We start from the raw sequence: 18,896 nt of genomic DNA on the forward strand, positions 1-18,896 counted from the left end.
TTCATGTACTATAGAAGCTATAGCCAATAGGCGCTCGGTGATTTCCATTCTAGTTATTAAAGATAAGTATGGACTTTTAATTATTTCAAACTATGCCTAGGGATCAAGTTACATAGCAAGCAAATTTGGAACCAAATGTGTGAACCATGTTGAAGTAAGACACCTTTTGTTCATGGTGCTTGATGTGTTTCTGTGTGGACCAGGATGAACTTTTCTTTGTGTGCATGTGATTGAAATGTGATTGAAATGACACATGGTAAGATAAGGCTTTGTTATGCTGTGTCCATTATCTTGGAATGCAAGTTTCATTTGGTTTTCATGTTGACGTATTGATCTTATACAGATTGCTCATAAAGGGTTGATGGCAAATGAGCAAAGGAGAATGGGTTTGCAACAAAGCTAGAGATGGGTGACACATCTTATGTGTGCAACAAATCGAGAGATGGGTGACACAACTTAGGAGGGCTTCACAACCGTCATCCATCCAAGTTTACCCCCTATAAAAGTTGGGTGGACCAAAAATGGTTGGTTGTCCACCCTGCTTTCATACGGCCTAATAAGATGGATGTATTTGAGAAGTTGTAGAGCATGATGCTTACTCAGTCTCTACGACTAGTGTTATGAGTGATGCAAAATTATGGCATGCACGATTTGGCCATCTAAATTATAGCAGTTTGTTACGTCTTAAAAGGCATGATATGGTGTCTGAGTTGCCAACTCTTGAGACCCCTACTAGACATGTATGTGAGGGGTGTATTCTTGGTAAAATGCATCGGGCATCATTTCCAAAAAGGATGGATCTGTGAGAGCTATTAAGAAATTACAGCTTATACATAGTGATGTATGTGGTCCCATGAGGACACCATCTATTGGGGGATATCTCTACTTCATCACTTTTATTGATGATTACTCTAAATATAGCTGGGTGTATCCATTAAATCAGAAGTCAGAGGTTTTTATGTGCTTTAACCACTTCGTATCCATGGCTGAAAATGCATGTGAATGTAAAGTTGGCACTCTTCGTTCAGATCGAGGGGGGGAGTATATGTCCAAGGAATTTCATGCATATATGGCTGAGAAAGGCGTAAGGCATCACTGTATAGTGCCATACACACCTCAGCAAAATGGTGTGGTTGAGAGGAAGAACAAGTCTCTCATGGAGATGGTACGATGTATGGTGAAAGCCCAAGATTTACCTCATGGTGTGTGCAAAACAAATCTTCTACCAAGGCCTTGCAGTCTAAAACTCCTTATGAAGCTTGGCATGGCAGGAAGCCTTCTGTGGCTCATTTGCGTGTTTTTGGTTATCTTGCTTATGCTCTTATGCCTGAGCAACAACGCAGTAAGCTTGATGATAAGGCAATTAAATGCATATTTGTGGGATAGAGTTCAGAAAGCAAGGAATATAGACTCTACCATCCAGCATTTTGGTAAGTAGAGATGTTGTTTTTATCAAAAACTCAGTTTAGCCCATGATTTCATGCAAAAAACAATAGAATGTATGCTCACAGGACATGTTTGATTCACTCCTACCTTTGTTTAATGGAGGGCAGCCATATGTAGAGCAATTGAATGCTCAACCAAGTGCTGAAATTCAACCTTTGCAGGTGCAAAATCAACTTGCAAATCAGCCTTTTGATGAGGTAATTATTGAGGATGTAGGAGAGAACAACCATAGAAGAATCTAGGCGTATGCCAAAATGGCTTGTGCGCAGACATTGAGGGATAGCAAGTTGGCAGCTCCTTTACCTACTAGCAGAACTCGTGCAGGTTCTCATCATGCAGATTATTCTCATGTGGATCATGTTCTCATTTCTACTTTATGTAATGAGGAGGTACCATTTTCCTTTGAGGAAGCATAGGATGATGATCATTGGATGCAGTATAACTCTATACTCAAGAATGACACCTGGTATTTGATTGATCTACCTCATGGCAAGAAGGCCATTGGTACTAAGTGGGTTTACAAGTTAAAACGCAAAGCAGATGGTAGCCGCTAATCACTACAAGGCCAGACTTGTTGCAAAGGGGTATGCCCAACAAAAGGGCTTTGATTATGATGAGACCTTTGCACCCACATCTCGTATGACATGACTACCATTAAGTGTCGCATTGCTTTGGCAGCACAACATGGGTAGAATGTACATCAGTTAGACGTTAAGACTGCATCCTTGAATGGTGATTTACATGAGGAGGTGTATGTATCGCACCCTCCTGGTTTTGCGATGTGAAAGGGGAAGAGTCTAAAGTATGCAGGTTGAAAAAGGCTCTTTATGGCCTTAAGCAGGCTCCCAGAGCATGGTATGAGAAGATTCATGCATACTTAGTTGCAAATGATTTTTGCAACAATCCAACAGAGAGTACCCTCTATGTGAAGAGGAGTAAGGACACATTTTTTGTCATCGTTCTATACATTGATGACATGCTGCTCACACGGGACCCAATATAGACTGATTTGCAGTCATCGTTTGAGATGTCAAATTTGGGGCCCTTGCATTATTATTTGGGGATTCAGTTTATGCAGCGTAATGATGGCATTGTTATGCTGCAGTCTAAATATATACATAAGCTATTGAAGAGGTTTAATCTTGAAGACTGTAAACTTGTGTCTACACCTATGGAGACAGGTACTCAACTCAGTCTTCAAGATGCAGGAGACTCTTTTGATGCTAGTTTGTATCAGCAAGCTATTGGATCCCTTCTTTATGTATGCAACATGAGGCCAGATATATAGTATGCGGTCTCATAGTTGAGCAGATTTATACATAGCCCAAGTATGAAGCATTGGCAGGCTGTCAAGCGGGTTTTTCGCTATTTGCAGGGCACTCAGTATTTTGGATTGTTTTATCCAAAGGGGGGTGAGTCACAACTGCATGCTTGTAGTGATTCAAATTGGGCTGGATGTTATGACACACGAGTGTCCAGTGGGTTTTGCTTTCGCCTTGGTGATTCATGTATATCATGGCTCAGCAAGAAGCAGCCTATAGTGGCCACTTCCAGCTCTGTGAAGCTCACTACAAGGTAGCTTTTACAGCTACAGTTGAGTGTGTGTGGCTCAGACGTCTTATGGCTGATTTGGGTGTTGGATAGTCGTTTAGCACTACCATTTTCACTGAGCGCATTAGGAGTTGCGAGAGGAACCCAGTGTTTCATGCTTGCACTAAGCACATTGAGGTGCATTACCACTGTCAAGGAAAGACTCTCTGCAGCAGAGATCAGCTTGATCTATGTGCCTACACATGACAACATGGTAGATTTATTCACAAAGACTCTTCCTCGTGAAAAGTTCGAAGCTTTTCGTAAAGCTTTGGGCGGCTTACTGCCTTTTCAAGATAAACGACCATACCCTGTACATGTTCACATCATCACTTCAGGGGGGATTTGTAGCATTATATGGTAGTGATGTGTGTGAACACACTTAGGATCGTCGGGGCATTTTTTCCCTCACTAGGAGGTTTTTTCCCCCGTGCGTATGTACACCCTCTTATCTACTCATTTTAGGGTGTGTACTTATCTTTTGTATTTGGCACACATTTGTTCATTCTATTCTAGTGAGTGTGTGTGCCCTCAAGCTTCTCTATCTTGTGTGTGTGCATTATTGAAACCCTAACCCACATTTGTTCATTCTATTCTAGTGAGTTTGTGTACCCTCAAGCTTCTCTATCATCTTGTGTGTGTGCATTGTTAAAACCCTAACCCTAATTCTAACAATTACCACTTTGCCTTCATTGTTTGGATGGCCTATAGAGCTGTCTCCAATTTGTGATGTCCATTTAACAAATTCTTGTTCTGTACAATCATAAGCACTCTATCTAACCCGCATGTTTTGGGTGAGCTTTAGAACATTCACATATCTCCAAATATGTGACCGGCATAATGTTGCATCAACAATGTCCTCACGCAATCCCTATGGCACAATCGGTAAGATTTGCATGAAGTCACCACCACCAAAGAGCATAACTTTCTCACACCAAACACTGTATCACTGCATAATGTCTTTCAATGTCCTGTCCAATGCTTCATATGTGTATCGATGCATCATTGGAGCCTCATCCCAAATAATTAACCTTGCAAGCTTCAACACCTCCGCTAATGGGCTATTAGGTGAGTGCGTTGTGCGACCATTTAAAAGTAACAATACAGCTATTCTTCTCTCCACATAATCGTGATAGTAAGGCATTATAAAGATAGGTTTTGTCTAATCCACCTGGTCTATCAAAGAAAAAAACACCACCCTGGTTCAAAGAAACAACTACAAGGATAGTGTCAAATGCTCTTGATTGAAAACTATTTAGAGTCCTTTCCATGGAAACAGACAATTCAACCTACTAAACAGAATCAAACATCATCTCTTCCATCAGCAAACCATTGTTGACACTGGCAACACTTGATCTATTGGGAACATGCAACCCTTCAAAATCATGCAACCACTTTCCATACTGTTGTAAGAGGTCTTGCATTTGCAACAGAGCTTGATTCTTTGCTATAGAATGACAAACACCAACATCTGTGCACCCTCTCTGTTGCAAGGAACAAAAAAAAATCATCTGAAAGCTCGGTGGAGAATTTATTCCAAAGGTGTCTAGGGGATATAGGCTCACAAAAAACCATTATAGTAGTGACAAACAATTGACACAGCTGGAATCCTGTTTCTGAAATGCAGCTTCTTGGAGACACATATACCACTCCTCATCGCTCTCTAGCATTCCTCTGGCTTCACATGCAACCTTAAAACAGGGATACAAATGTCCATTCACCGTTCGTAAATCCTCAAAAGATTTACAACCTTTGCACACTCAGAGTAACATTATACATACGTCCGATCACATTTTTCCTTTTCCTTTTAGTCCATGAGCGCAAAGCTAAATTTCACACCCACTTGCAAGGGAAATCAACATATAGCAAGCTACTTGCATCCGTATACAATTGATTAGCTTACCATTCAGTTAAAGATGTTCTTTGGTTTCTGTCACAACTAATCACATCACGCAAATCATCCTGATCATTGAATATCACATTGTTGTGCATTGGGAGATGGACGTGCAACCTTTTTATATTAGGCTTTTCATCATGAAAATCATATTGGTATATGCGCCAACATACCTCTGACGCAGACACGTACCACGCGCGTCCAAATATTGACTAACCTCGTTAATAACCCCGTGTGAGTCTTACAACTCTATAGTAACTCTATCATGTCCTTTGTATACATACTTATACAAATACTTTACGACAGTAACAGTAGAGCATACTTTAATGTTAATATGGGCTTTGTACCTCATAGACAGAAAAGGGTTATATGGAACAACCCATCGACTATCCACCCTTTGATCCTTTACCTGTATGAAACTACCATCGTCTCTCCGCATGTAAGTTGGATATCCATTGTCATCAACGCTAGTAGTCTCAGAAAAGTTTCGAGGGTATCGATGTTTGCACCTCCCATTAACCATACAAGGAGAGTGCATATTTAGTTCCCCACATGGTCCATGGATATTACAATGACTAATTATGGTGTGTAACCTAGGAAACATCACCTTATCAGGAAGTTCAGCACATACCAACATACCATAGTATGCAAGCTCAACCGGTTTACTTCCCCTTTCTAATATCAATAATATATGTTCATGTGGCAAGCCTCTTTTTTGAAGTTCAATAATAGAAACAAATCCCAACATCTTGTCGTTTCTCATAAAAGACCCAAGCTGTGAAGTCAGGTCAATCTTGGGGAACCTGCAGGGCAGTAAGACATTGGTTATTTCATCCCACTTAGGATTGCAAGTGAAGGTAATAAACAGGTCAGGTTTACCCATCTTCCTAACAATTGCCATTGAATCTTGGTACAATTGATGCATATATCTAGGCCCCCCGGTATATGAAGATGGTAGAACTACCCTACGTCTAGCAATGCCCCCAGAGACTCTATTGACCCCATCACTTGAATTAACCATATCTACAAGACGTTGGTATACTTCAGCACACACAATGCTTTTTGATTATTGCATATCCATACTAATATAGATTCTTCCATGCTACTATATGCATCAACAATGTACTGTTGCAATAGCCGACCACCGCGCAGAAGGCAGGCATTTGTATCTTCCCTTATTTGTAGTCTATATGCATAATATTGCCGTTGAGTTATAGTCAATCCATTAAATTAGCAACATTTTATTTTCGAATGCAAGCCCGTGTCCTTGAACGGTTACGGCGAGACACACGTGTTGCATCCAAAACTCGAAGCCGACGAACTTGGTTTAAACTCAAGTATAAATAGCTCATAACCTTCTTCAAATCTCCTTCAAAACACAAAATAGGAAATACTAACTTCCTTTTTTAACATTCTTAACTTCAAACACCAACATAATATTCTACTTCAACAGCCATTATCACACATGTGACCCTGCTCCAAATAGACTCAGCTCAATAAGAATGTAATTCTTAGAGAAGTTTTTAATACATACATGAGTATAACGTATACATTATCACACATGTGACCCTGCTCCAAATAGACTCAGCTCAATAAGAATGTAATTCTTAGAGAAGTTTTTAATACATACATGAGTATAACGTATACAAACCATTTTCTAGATGAATAAGTGAGCATAACATATACAATCCATCTCTTACAAAGATAAAGGGTAATAACATATACAATCACAGAGATAGATAGATACAGAAAGAGAGAGAGACAGAGACAGAGAGAGAAAATAGAAGTTGAGACATAATAAAAAAGTGCGAGAGAACAAAATAAGAGAGAGGTATTGAATTTGAGAAATTGGAAAATTCATACATATAGCCAAAAGAGAGAACCAAATCTGCAAGTTGCAATACAATTTGTGCCTTGAGTAAAAACATCATTACTCTCACAAAAACCGTAGGCAACTACCCGGGCTTCTATCATACGACTCATCTTTTTCATAATAGCATTGAGTCGATTAATAGATATCTTAAGACTCAATACCTCCAAGCCTAAAGTACATACTTGCTCTTTTAGAGAATCCACTTGTTCTTTACATTGCCCATTACATCCGCCTTGACGTTTCCCAATTTTAACATGCATATTCTCCATGAAAGAAATCATGTCTAGTTGGTTAGCCTCCATCCAACCATTACTGTCAAGGACGCGGTGGAGATGATGAGACAACTCGTCTCTTAGCGTATCTCCTCTTTGGCTAGCACTTCCACAGATCTCATCCCAAAGAGCTTCTAAGTACTCCTTGCAAGCAACCTAATTTTTCCCAGTCCGCTGCTCGCATATGCCCGCAATATTTTGTAGATGTTTAGAGTTTGGTTGTCCGGATGGATACCTTGACCTAGCAAGGTGTTTTGTAGCTCGAGCATTCATCAACTCCGGTGGAGTAGACAAAGCTACTTCTTCATTGGAAGAATCCTTTGTAGCCAGTACATCTCTTGAGTGGTTGTTATCATTCTGAATCTCCATTTGCTAAAATTCAAAATTAATATCTTAAGGCTCTACGAATATATAGATCTTCATATCTTTGCCAACATATAAGCAACCCTAGAAACCTACCTATACACATGTAGATTCCTCCTAGAAAACTATCATAGAGATACATATAAGTGTCTCTCTATATTTTATGTATTGGCAAAATGATAATTTTTTAAAACTTTTTTAAGAACGTTTCTGAAGTTAAAAGAACTATTCTCTAGGCTACTATAGTTTGTAAATTCTCTAAGACCCATTATACTCTCTCTAGAACTCTCTCTACAATCTCAAAGGCAATAGTCTAATAAATGGAATGTTTCTAGCTTATGTAGTTAATAACACTGCTATTTTCGCTACTATACCCTCATTGTTTTGTAGTGTCCTTCACTAGAGCTTTGCCCAAAGATAGGGTGGTTTAATGCTCTTTTCACGAGTTAATGCCACTAGACCTAGTTAGTGAATTTGAGGGTTGGAGAACCATGGCACCTCCCGTTTCCAGGGGTTTCGTTGTTCCTCCACTCACCTCTATGTTTAATTGGCTCATTTGATCCGAAGGCTCCTCGCTTGAGGTAGGTCGAAGGAGCTTATCTTCTTAAATCATTTGCCTAGCAAATTTGTGATTTTATTAAATACAAAAAGTGGCTCAAAATTAGTGTAAGGTCCTTTATTTTCAGGGGGGGCATGAAAAAAAAACTATGTCTACGATTGATGGAAGGTAGCGTATATGTATATAAGATCCTTTATACTATATTTCTAGTATGTTTTTAAAAAAACTATTTAAAGCAAAAAGTAATGAAAATGGAAAAAGTGTCTAAATTATAACCATGAAAGCATATAGTTTTTACACGTTTTGGTTATTGATATTTTTTGAAAATATTTTATCAAAAGATATTTATTTGAAGCTTTCTATCTAAATATTTATAATTTTATCTCAAGATACCTATTTGAATCCTTATGTTTAAAGAAAAAAAAGATTTCATATGAAAGTCAATAAAAGCCACAAAAATGGATTTTTAAATAAAACTATTTTAAGATAACTCCTACATCACTTGTATATAGTGGGTAATTTAAAATAGGCATGCATAGATGGCTTTTGTAAATATATATACCATTCCTTTCACGTAAAATATGTCATTCCTTCTATATAGGCATGCATACCATTCCTTTTATGTAAACATACTTTTGAGATAAAAATTAGCACCCCTACTATAAATAGGGATAGCTAATAAATATGCCTCTTGTAAATGTGAATAATAAAAGTAAATGTAAGTTAAAACGTAAATTTTATAAACAAATATTATAAATTAGAAATGGTCTCCTATGAACTTAAATGATATTATATAATTTTTTAAAGTGGCACTTGTGGGAAAAAATCTTGTTAAATATGTGGTTTTAGTCTCTAGTTTGTCATCTAGCATTAGAGAATCTTTCTTTATTATCCTTATGCAACAACACATACCAATAACCAAGTCTCTTACATAGATATATTCCTTGCTTTTTAAAAAAATGGAACCATTATACTCTTTGTATTAAAATCATCATATAGGTAGCATGACCCTTACACTAATTTGATTGTTGGAGTAAGCCCATTTGGAAGATCTTTATAGTCTATGAGAGCATTTCATGCAGTATAAGAAGCTATACCAATAGGTGAGGTGATTTCATGTACTATAAGAAGCTATAGCCTATAGGTGCTCGGTGATTTCCATTCTTGTTCTTAAAGATGAGTATGGACTTTTAACTATTTCAAACTATGCCTAGAGATCAAGTTACATAACAAGTGAATTTGGAACCAAATGTGTGAACCATGTTGAAGTAAGACACCTTTTGTTCATGGTGCTTGATGTGTTTCTGTGTGGACCAGGTTGAACTTTTCTTTGTGTGCATGTGATTGAAAAGACACATGGTAAGATAAGGCTTTGCTACGTTGTGTCCATTGTCTTTGAATTCAAGTTTCATCTGGTTGTCATGTTGATGTATCGATCTTATAAGGATTGCTCATAATGTGATCATAAGGGTTGATGGCAAATGAGCAAAGCTAGAGATGGGTGTGACACATCTCATGTGTGCAACAAAGCTAGAGATGGATGACACATCTTAGGGGGGCTTCACAATTGTCCGTCCAGGTTTACCCCTTATAAAAGCTGGGCGGTCCGAAAATGGTGGGTCGTCCACCCTGCTTTCACATGCAGGGTGGACGAGCGGCCTGGCTAGAAACTACCCTAGATTGCCGGCCTTGCATGTGAAAACATTTTTTCAAGCGAGTTGCGAGGGGATGGAAGAAATTTGATTGGCCAACCATCAACAGACACCTTCTTGGGCGAGGTTTCAGAACCACCCATAACCCTATAGAAAGGAGAAAATGACGAGGACGACACGTAGGATAATCCACCTGCTTGTGAAAGAGCTATTCATCATCGGTGGATGAAGCATCCAGCCTGGGCTGGCCCCTAATAAGTGCAACAAGGTGGGTAACACGTCACATGTGTCGCTAGATTCCATCTAGAAAGCAAAGGCGTTCTTGTTGCAAATAACGTTGTCAATGCTGCTTTCAAGAGAGCTTCCTGTCACTTAATTTGTGGGATATATATTCATCCCGTCTACAGAAGAGAGAGGCCCTGTGTATGGAATCATCATCGTGCGGCCGTCTGTACATGCACGTACCTGACCCTACTACGCAGCGTACCCTTGCTTTTCTCTTTTCATAGCTATCAATTTTTCTTTTTTTTTTTAATAAAAAAATTTAAAAAAAAATCCTTCTGTCAAATTTCTTTCTCACAAACTAGTTTTTGTATTCCCCTTTTGATAAAACAAGCCCCCCGCACACAAAAAGGGTGGTTGCTAACCTTTTCCATCTTTCTTATCCCCTTGATTTGTGAACTAAATGAGTCCACGTGTGAAACCTGCGTGGATGCTGAACTTTAGCATACAAACAAAAAAGCTTTCCCAATCTCCAACCTACTCGCTAAATTATGTCTTGGGTGCCGGCCCCTCAAACTTTCTTTTGCCAAACAAGATCTAAGGTGAAATTATGACTGGTATAGTTTTATAGATTTCAATTTATTATTGCCCTCCTTGCTACTACTAAGCGCTTCTGCTATCTCTTTAAACATTTAACCTCCTTCAAAGTAATTAATGATTTAACATTATTTGTAAGCCCCTATTACGACACCTATGAAAACAGAATGATGTTATTTAGCAATTTCTGATGTTCCAAATTGATGTCGAACTTTGGGTCACTGTCAATAGAAACTTGTAGAGCTTGAAATCTCAAGCTCACGATCTTGATCTTACTTATACTAGTGGCTTGACCCATCCCTGACGGCCAGAAGTATTCTTATTTGTCGATCACAAATCAGTGCAATAGAGAGAGGCGTTGCTCTAGAGTCCCAAGATCATGGCCGTGTTCAAGTCCTCATTGTGAAAGTAATGGCACGCACGGGTGTGTTATTTTTTAGACTTTCTAATTCCCAACAATTGAAAAAAAAAACGCTCATCTTCGAAATGAAGGGTAAGTAGGGATAAGCCTTATATTTGAAGCCCATGATAGGCCCCATGGTCCCTAACTTGCCAATCTATATATAAACACACCATGCTTGCCATATATATACATGTAGAAACTCCTAAAGCACTTAATTTCATTGAATAAAGCACCAAACTTGGCGTAAATAAATGCAAATTGCAGACATCACCTCTCTTTCTTAATTCAAACTACACGGAACATCGTCTCTCTCAATTCGAATCGCTAACATCGTCTCTCTCTCGTTTTCTCATATTCCACATGATAAGACGCATTCTCTTCCAGACATCTCGCTTTGTTTGGGCCTCTCGTTTTCTCATATTCCACACGATAAGACACACATTCTCTTCCAGACATCTCGCTTTGTTTGGGCCTCTTGCCCCAACCTCAAAACAAATACAAGGCATGGTATGTGTTGTAACCAACATATCTTGGTTGTAATAAAAATAGTAGATTAGACACTAAATTTTATTTTAAAAAACTCCCATTATTATTGTTTAAAAAGGAAACATTTTACTACTAAAACCACCAAGATCAACTTACAAGACATGGACAAACATCTTAACTTGCATCATAGATGTGAGCTTAGACAAGAGTTTGGGTGCTTGTACTCAAGTGTGAATGATAAAAATCACTAGATTCCTTTTTTTTTAATGTGAAGAAATTGTTATATTAGTATCAAAAAAGATACATCACCCAGAGGTTAAACCTTTAGCTTAACAAGCTTCTTAAAGATTGTCTTGGCAGCTTCCTTTCTAATGGAAGCACCCGTGTTACTGGCTAGCTTACATGCTTGCAGGATGATCCCTTTGATTTGTTCTGCATTGAGAGAAGGGGTTGTACTCATACCATAGTGTGCTACCAGATTTCTACATCTCCATATCTTAGATATAATAAAGAAAAAGTGCATATCCAAATCACTAGATTCCTTTCAATTGGCCTCTAAAATCAAGAAAAAGTGCCTATTGGACTCAATGCTACTTTCCAAATGCCTCAATGCAGGCTAAGGTAGCTATTTGAATTATTATTAAAGGCTTATATGTATGGATTTATAAAGGTCCAAAGGTCAATTGAAAAGCTTGGATCATGTGGTCATTAGCAGCTATTTTGAATGATATTAAAGGCTTATAATTATGGATTTATAAAGGTACTGAAAAGCTTGGATCATGTGGTCCGTAGCTATTTGAATGCTTATTAAAGGCTTATAAGCAGTGTTCACATAACCCGGTTAAAGTGTATTTTTTTCAGCTGAAATCTAAAAATCCCGATCGAAATTTGGCGTTGCCTTTAATTTTAAGGGTTTACATTTGTACATTTTTGGAGGAGTGCTTAGAAAAAAACACTTTTTTGGAGCACCTTTTTTTTTTTTGGGAGCAGTGCTTATAAGTATGGATTTATAAAGGTCCAAAGGTCAATTGAAAAGCTTGGATCATATGGTCCGTAGCAACCGCGTGTACACTGTACACCCTTTGTCACGAGATGATTTTAACCCCCAAAAGAAGAAAAAAACAGATGAGAGAAAAGAAACCAGACAAAATTGTATTGAAATTTGCGTTTTAACATACAATTCCAAATAATATTAGATAAATGGACTAAATCCGCTCATAATCAACATAAAATTAGCGTATATTTTTGCAAGCTCGTAACCGTCAACCCTTTATGCATCGCGATCAAGGATTAAGTCTTTGCTTGGTGTAATTACAGGATTAAGCTACGAGTGTCCATGTGTCTTTTTTGTAAGAGAAGTAAGATTGTTGTAAGCTGCAATTTGTCTTTTATATACAAGCGCAAGCACTTTACTTTTGTCATCAGACCGCGTGCGTATATTAGGTGTAGGAGTTAAGCACTATTTTTCTCTCTCTAGCCTAAAGGCTTAAAATCCTCTAAGGCTAAGATCATTTTAAAGCCAGTAGTGAGGATACAAAACCTTAGTGGAAGATGTGATATAAAAAATACAAAACCTTAGTGGGAGACCTGGTTAACTAGAGACTTCTCTTTCATGCTATTCCCAGAGGCTTCTGAGGTACCTTCAAAAGGCCAATAAGTTACATGAACCAATGTTGAAATGTACCTTTGGATGTTGTCTTTACTACTCCGAGATGGAGTAAACCCACACACATAAGCTTATCCAACCTTGTGCATTAATATGAAAATTAAACCTTCAAAAACCAATCTATCAAGCCCACATGGACTTCAATTAATTGATCCCTCATATCGATAACTACATACCAATTAGGAAATAAATTTGATATTGTTTGTTTCAAATATTTTGAGAGATCTTGATATCACTTTTACCCACCTAATTGGTGTCTATTTTCTTGTGTCAAACTCATGGTGCCTACCATCCAAACTATGATGCACATTTTAAACTCCAAATGAAAAACACAATCATACATAAAAACTCATCATGGGTGGTAGAAAAAACATGAAAAACACCCAATAACTCAAAGTATGAATTTACATGTGTACATTCATTTTGAAATTGTGTGGGTGTCCATGCTAAGAAACTTTGCCCACCACCATCTTTGTCCACAAATGGTACCAATGCGCCTAGTCTTCACCCTCGAGACCTTTAGGAAAAAGTACCGACAGTACATTGATAGCTACTCTACAAAGCCATGTAACCTTGTCCCCTAGTGATGTGTAATTAAGTGCACACACGTCCACAGACCAATTAACACCAAGTGAACCAAGCAACCAACCACCAAACTAGACTCATTATGTCCAAACACAGCACAGAACATATGATGAAGTATAAGAAGTTAGAACCACTTCTCTAGTTTTGAGAATACTAGTGGAAACCAGTGCTTAAATTTGAAGCCCATTTTGGGCTTCAATGGCTGTGCAGGGCTTCAATTGAAGCCCTACAATATTCTAAAGGCTTCAACCATGAAGCCCAATTTTTCATGCAAGGCTTCAAATTGAAGCCCTCCTAAATTACCAAGGCTTCAAAAAAATATAGTATATAAATTATAATATATATACTATATAGTATATATATATAATACTATAGAGTATATATATATAAAGAGAGAGAGAGAGAGAGAGAGAGAGAGAGATTATGAATCCCAAAATTTTGTATAAGGTTGCAATTTGAAGCCCATTTGTGGACTCCAAAGCTTCATTTCTTTTTCCATGAAGCCTTACATTAGGCATCAAATTTAAGGCCTGGTGGAAACTCCGTGTTCAGATATTTTATTGGATACACCATGTGAAAAACATTTTATTAATGTAGATTTTGTTAGTGACGACCATGGCAATGAAGATAGCTTTTGGCTGCCCACGCAATGAAATACCCAACTGTGTTACAAAATAAGGTGTATGAATGACTCAGAGAGAACCACGTAATACCTCCATGGTAAGGAATGTGTAGGACTAAACCCTAAAAATAACAAAGTTGTGTTCACACCTACCTTTGTGCATTTTAATAAATTCTTTTTTGATGTAAAATCACACTCAATCAATCCTATATAAAATAACAGCAGTGCATGCTACTCTCTGCTCTCTCTTCTCCCTCCATGGTGTGGAATGCATAGGACTAGGCCCTAGAAATAACCAAGTTGGGTTCATACCTACCTTTGTGCATTTAGACCCTACAAATAACCACGTTGTGTTCATACCTACCTTCGTGCATTTTAACAAATTCTTTTTCAATGTGAATACATATACTCCATCCTACCTGGAATAACAGCAGTCCATGCCACAGGCTCCTCTCTCTCAAACTTGTATTAATTAACACCCAATTAATTAATAACACAAAATTCATATACATTGCGCATAGCAACTTACCTAATAAAAGGGCATTGGAAACCGTTCGCCTTTTTCGGTTACACATTCAAGACAGTATGTAGAGAGGTTATCCAGTACACAAACTCATACATTCATCAAGACATATCGAGTGAGAAGTAACTGAGAAAAAACCAAAATATGGGTGTGATGAGAACAAGAGAACTTGAACGAGGGAACACATGGTTCTTACAGCATTAATAATAAATTAAAACAGCCTTAGAACAGAGCAATAGACAGCCCTTGCCTCATACAAACAGGGTTCTTGGAAGTAGCCAAAACGAATTAAAGCACACAAAAAATCACTCCTATACAAGCTCCATAGAAAGTGAAATCCAGGAGTAGCAGCAGCAAAACCTCAGATGGCTCAGCTATTATTTAAGTAGGAGAAAACCTTAGCCAGGTAGAGGCAACCCTGATGACAGAGTAAGATACCTCACCTTAGTTTCAAAAAAATCACAGTCTTTCTAACTTGAAATATTTATGTGATTCAACATAACGGTGAGAATATCCAAAAAGGTCACAATACCCAATAGGGTATCGTCTTCTCTAGTAACCCATACATAGTGCTCCCGATGAGCAAGAGCTTGCAGCAGGACTGCAACGAGTGAGCTCTTGGGGCTGCAAAATATGGGTCCACTGCGAGTTTTTGTAGCATAGCCCATTCGACTAGCCCGAAAATGCCCTGAAAGCCACTTGCGTGAAAGGTCATGTGGCCCAGTTGGGCTGTCAGGTCCCGCCTCCTCATCATCAGAGGATGACTCTTCCCACATCTCAAGGTCTTGAAGAAAATGGCTGACCTCCCCAAGTTTTGAGAGGGGTTGCTGCAAATGCTGGTCGCTCTTTGTCCCACCCAGCTTATCATAGATTCTCGTGCGTATTAAGTCCACAAGCACATCGGGCGGGCTCTTGCAATCCTGTGTATACACCAGAAAATCCCCAACAGACAGTGTTGCCAAGGCAAGTGCTGCAGTTTCATTACATGTCTGCAAGCTAGAGCAGGATATGTCTCCCACTAGCTTAACTGCCCCCGACTCATCATCAGCATTATCCACCACAGCAACTGCCGTCATGTCAAGGCATGCTGCTTTAATCATCTCAAGGGCAGAAACCGTGTCTTCCTCAACCCCCACCATCCGAACATCAGTTCTGATGATACCCAAATCCTCGATGCTCATCACAGGCAGAGGTGAGAAGATACCAATAGACCCCAACAAGAACCGTAGCACATCTTCCTGAGTTAACCAACAATATTCTTGCCCATTGTGGCTTTTTGGTATTGAAATAGACACTGGCAGTGCCAGAGAATTTCGAGTGTGTGTGTGCTTCTGCATAATGTTGCCTCTAGATTGCCGGCCATGTCTGGTAGCATGGCCCGTAATTGGGACTACAAGGTTCTGGGCACCCGCAATGATAAGATCCAATGCCTCGAGCAAGCTGCAACCATGAGCATATCAGTAACATGAAAACAGGGTTATTTTAATTAACACTAACAATGACGCTTACAGCTTCAAGAAGCAATCTATGCATTACAAAAGCCAAAATCAAAAACATAAGAATTCCAGAGGACACCGTCAGCTATAGAGGTGTATACTATGGGAGTAAAAGCCGAGGGACTACCAAGAAATCTAGCTACACATGATACGATAAAAAGACAGCCCTCAATTATTAAATTAAGGAAGAGATAACAAGGTTACCAGGTTAATTACTGCTCTATGAGGGCTTTGCAAAGCTTGATACAGGCAACAACATACTCTGCATCAGCTTGCATCATTGTGATTAGCTCTAACACGGCATTTCAAGCAACACAAACCTTGTCATATTGTTTCAATCCAGATTTACACCATACAGCAAAAACCTAAATCTGATGCCTACTCGATATATGTAGAAGCTTGCGCACATTCTCTCAAATCCATACATACAGTAATCATGATACCCAAAAAAAAGTGCAATGGTTGCCCAAATCACCTGGCTTCAGGATCAATGTGTTGGACAGTGATTTCGGCGTTGTCGCCAAGCAGAGCTGTGACAGGCGCATGGAACGCTTTCACCGGGTTGCTGAGACTTTGATCAGAAGCCAAATAGCAGACAATTTTTTGCATGCATACCTTGCCTATGCAGTGGCAATTTCCATGTGAAGCATTGGATCCGCGGGAGAAATCTTCGTTACTGCTTCCGGGGCCGACAAGGTGCTGTGTAGCTAAGTCAGGATCTGACAAGGCATTCGAGTGGGCAGCAGCGCAATCCCAGACGCTGATTTCACTCACATCGTCGCCGAGAAGCTTAAGGGCGGCGAGGGCGTCGCGGACGGAGGCGGAGGAGGCGAGCCAGGAGAGGGCAGGCTTGCCAAGGGTGAGGTCAGCCACAACATGCGATAGGAAGGCAAAGGCCATACAATACAGAATGGGGACGGAGGGAGGACGAAGCAGGAAGCCTGGGAAGAGGCAAGGGAAAAGTAAAAGCAAGGGTAGAAGAGAGAAGAGGCCCAAGAAGAAGGGGAGTCTTAAGCCTCTTAGGACTGTTACGACTGTTACAACGGACGCAACCGCGCAAGATCCCGTGATCTGGGCACCAGAATCACAAGCGCCGTAGCGTACTACTAGACAGGCCTTACCTGGTTAGCCTTTATAGGCAAGCGCGTGCGTACGGCCCCACCCGATCAGCCAACTCTCGGCGCGCAAAAATAAATACTATCATAACCCCGAGGAAAAACTAATTTAAATACATAAAAGACGTATTTTTTAAAGTAATTTTCATTGAAGTGGAATTACAGGCAAACGGGCTTCAGAGTACGGAATCACAGTGTACTGTGAGTGACCGCCAGCTGGACATAGGGGCTGGAAGACGCCAAAGATGGATCATCGCGGCACGCGGTCAGGAGTACGACGTTCTTTTTCTAAATGGGGGGTGGGCTCTGGTGTCCTCTTGAAGCCACCGGCTAGTGCCAGGAGGCTGGACCGCCCTCCAGCCTGGACGGCCCAGAGAAAGCGACGCCCATCTTTTCTCCATCAGACCTTAGTATATTTTTCCCCTCCTATAGAAATTTAAAAATATTTGGCCCCAAAAGATGCGACATCTCTCCTCTCGATGAATTTTACCCAGCACACTTGTGTCTCTCGTGTGTTTTGTTGCTTTCTGATTAATTATATTAATAATTAATATGGATATCCAAAGTGAAAGGAGTTAAGCTAAGGCTCACATCTTTACATAAATTCTTCTTAGGTGTGGAAAGCCCAAGGGTAGAGCTTGCGCTCCAAAAGCTGAAGTTGCAATTTCAAAACTCACCCCTTGGGTAAGTCACGGGGTGTGGGTAAAATCATCAACCAAAAAAAAGAAAATTCATAATATAGCAACTTTATCTCTAGGACTAGAATTATGGACATGGAAGACTCTCTCTCTCTCTCATGGTTGGATTTAAAAAGTGTCTTTTACAAAGTGAAAGCACTGCTTTCATCATTGGGATTTTAAATATAGGTCCTCGTCCCTACTCTCACCTCATACACTCACTAGCATGTATTAGGAAAAAGGATTAGAGAGAAGATTAACAAGAGCAAGACTCAATTGCACTATGGGAAAGTGTGTTGCATTATGAGAGAAATATACAAGGCCATAAGTGTTCACACACTTAAATTATGGCCGATCGGGCATATAAATGGCCTATTGCGTATACAATGCTTAATCTCATTATACATGCGTGAAGTTGTAAGGTTCCTCCTCAACCCTGAAAGATGTATAAGCTCTCCTCTCAGTCCTTTGTAATCATCCCCTATTTCAGAATGCAAGAAAATAGTATTTTCCTTTGCTTTTGGCATAGAGAGAGAAAATATTCTAGAGAGATAATTCAATTCTAAGATATTTTTGAATGCAAAGTTTCTCCTTATATTTAAGATGAATTCCCCTGAAACAAAAGTTCAAAAAGAATTTTCCAATGTGCATTAGAAATTAATTGAATATGTATATTGGAGACCTTAGCCTAAGGGTCCACATTTTCACAAAAAATTAATTAAGGTCCAAATAAGGTTCTAAAGGGCCAATAGGATTAATCCAAGTGTTTCAATAAGAAAAATGCAAAGAATAAAAGAAAATCTCCCAAAAATAAGTAAATACTCACATAAGATGAAGAGTTGACCAAGTACTGGA

General features: G+C 39.3%; 1 protein-coding gene across 1 annotated transcript; it reads right to left on the reverse strand.

The window, feature by feature from the left end:
* Positions 1 to 14,928: 14,928 nt before the first annotated feature.
* On the reverse strand, positions 14,929 to 17,357 carry LOC147633402 (CBS domain-containing protein CBSX5-like). Its single transcript, XM_086806468.1, has 2 exons — positions 16,725 to 17,357; positions 14,929 to 16,193 (listed from the first exon to the last, which is right to left on the reverse strand). Exons 1-2 carry the CDS (start codon positions 17,147 to 17,149, stop codon positions 15,224 to 15,226), a joined length of 1,395 nt encoding a protein of 464 aa, XP_086662594.1. The 5' UTR covers positions 17,150 to 17,357; the 3' UTR covers positions 14,929 to 15,223.
* Positions 17,358 to 18,896: the final 1,539 nt, after the last annotated feature.

This window comes from Cibotium barometz, chromosome 12 (genome assembly GCF_041138505.1).
Source record: "Cibotium barometz isolate CiBa-2024 chromosome 12, ASM4113850v1, whole genome shotgun sequence".
NCBI classification, from domain to species: domain Eukaryota; kingdom Viridiplantae; phylum Streptophyta; class Polypodiopsida; order Cyatheales; family Cibotiaceae; genus Cibotium; species Cibotium barometz.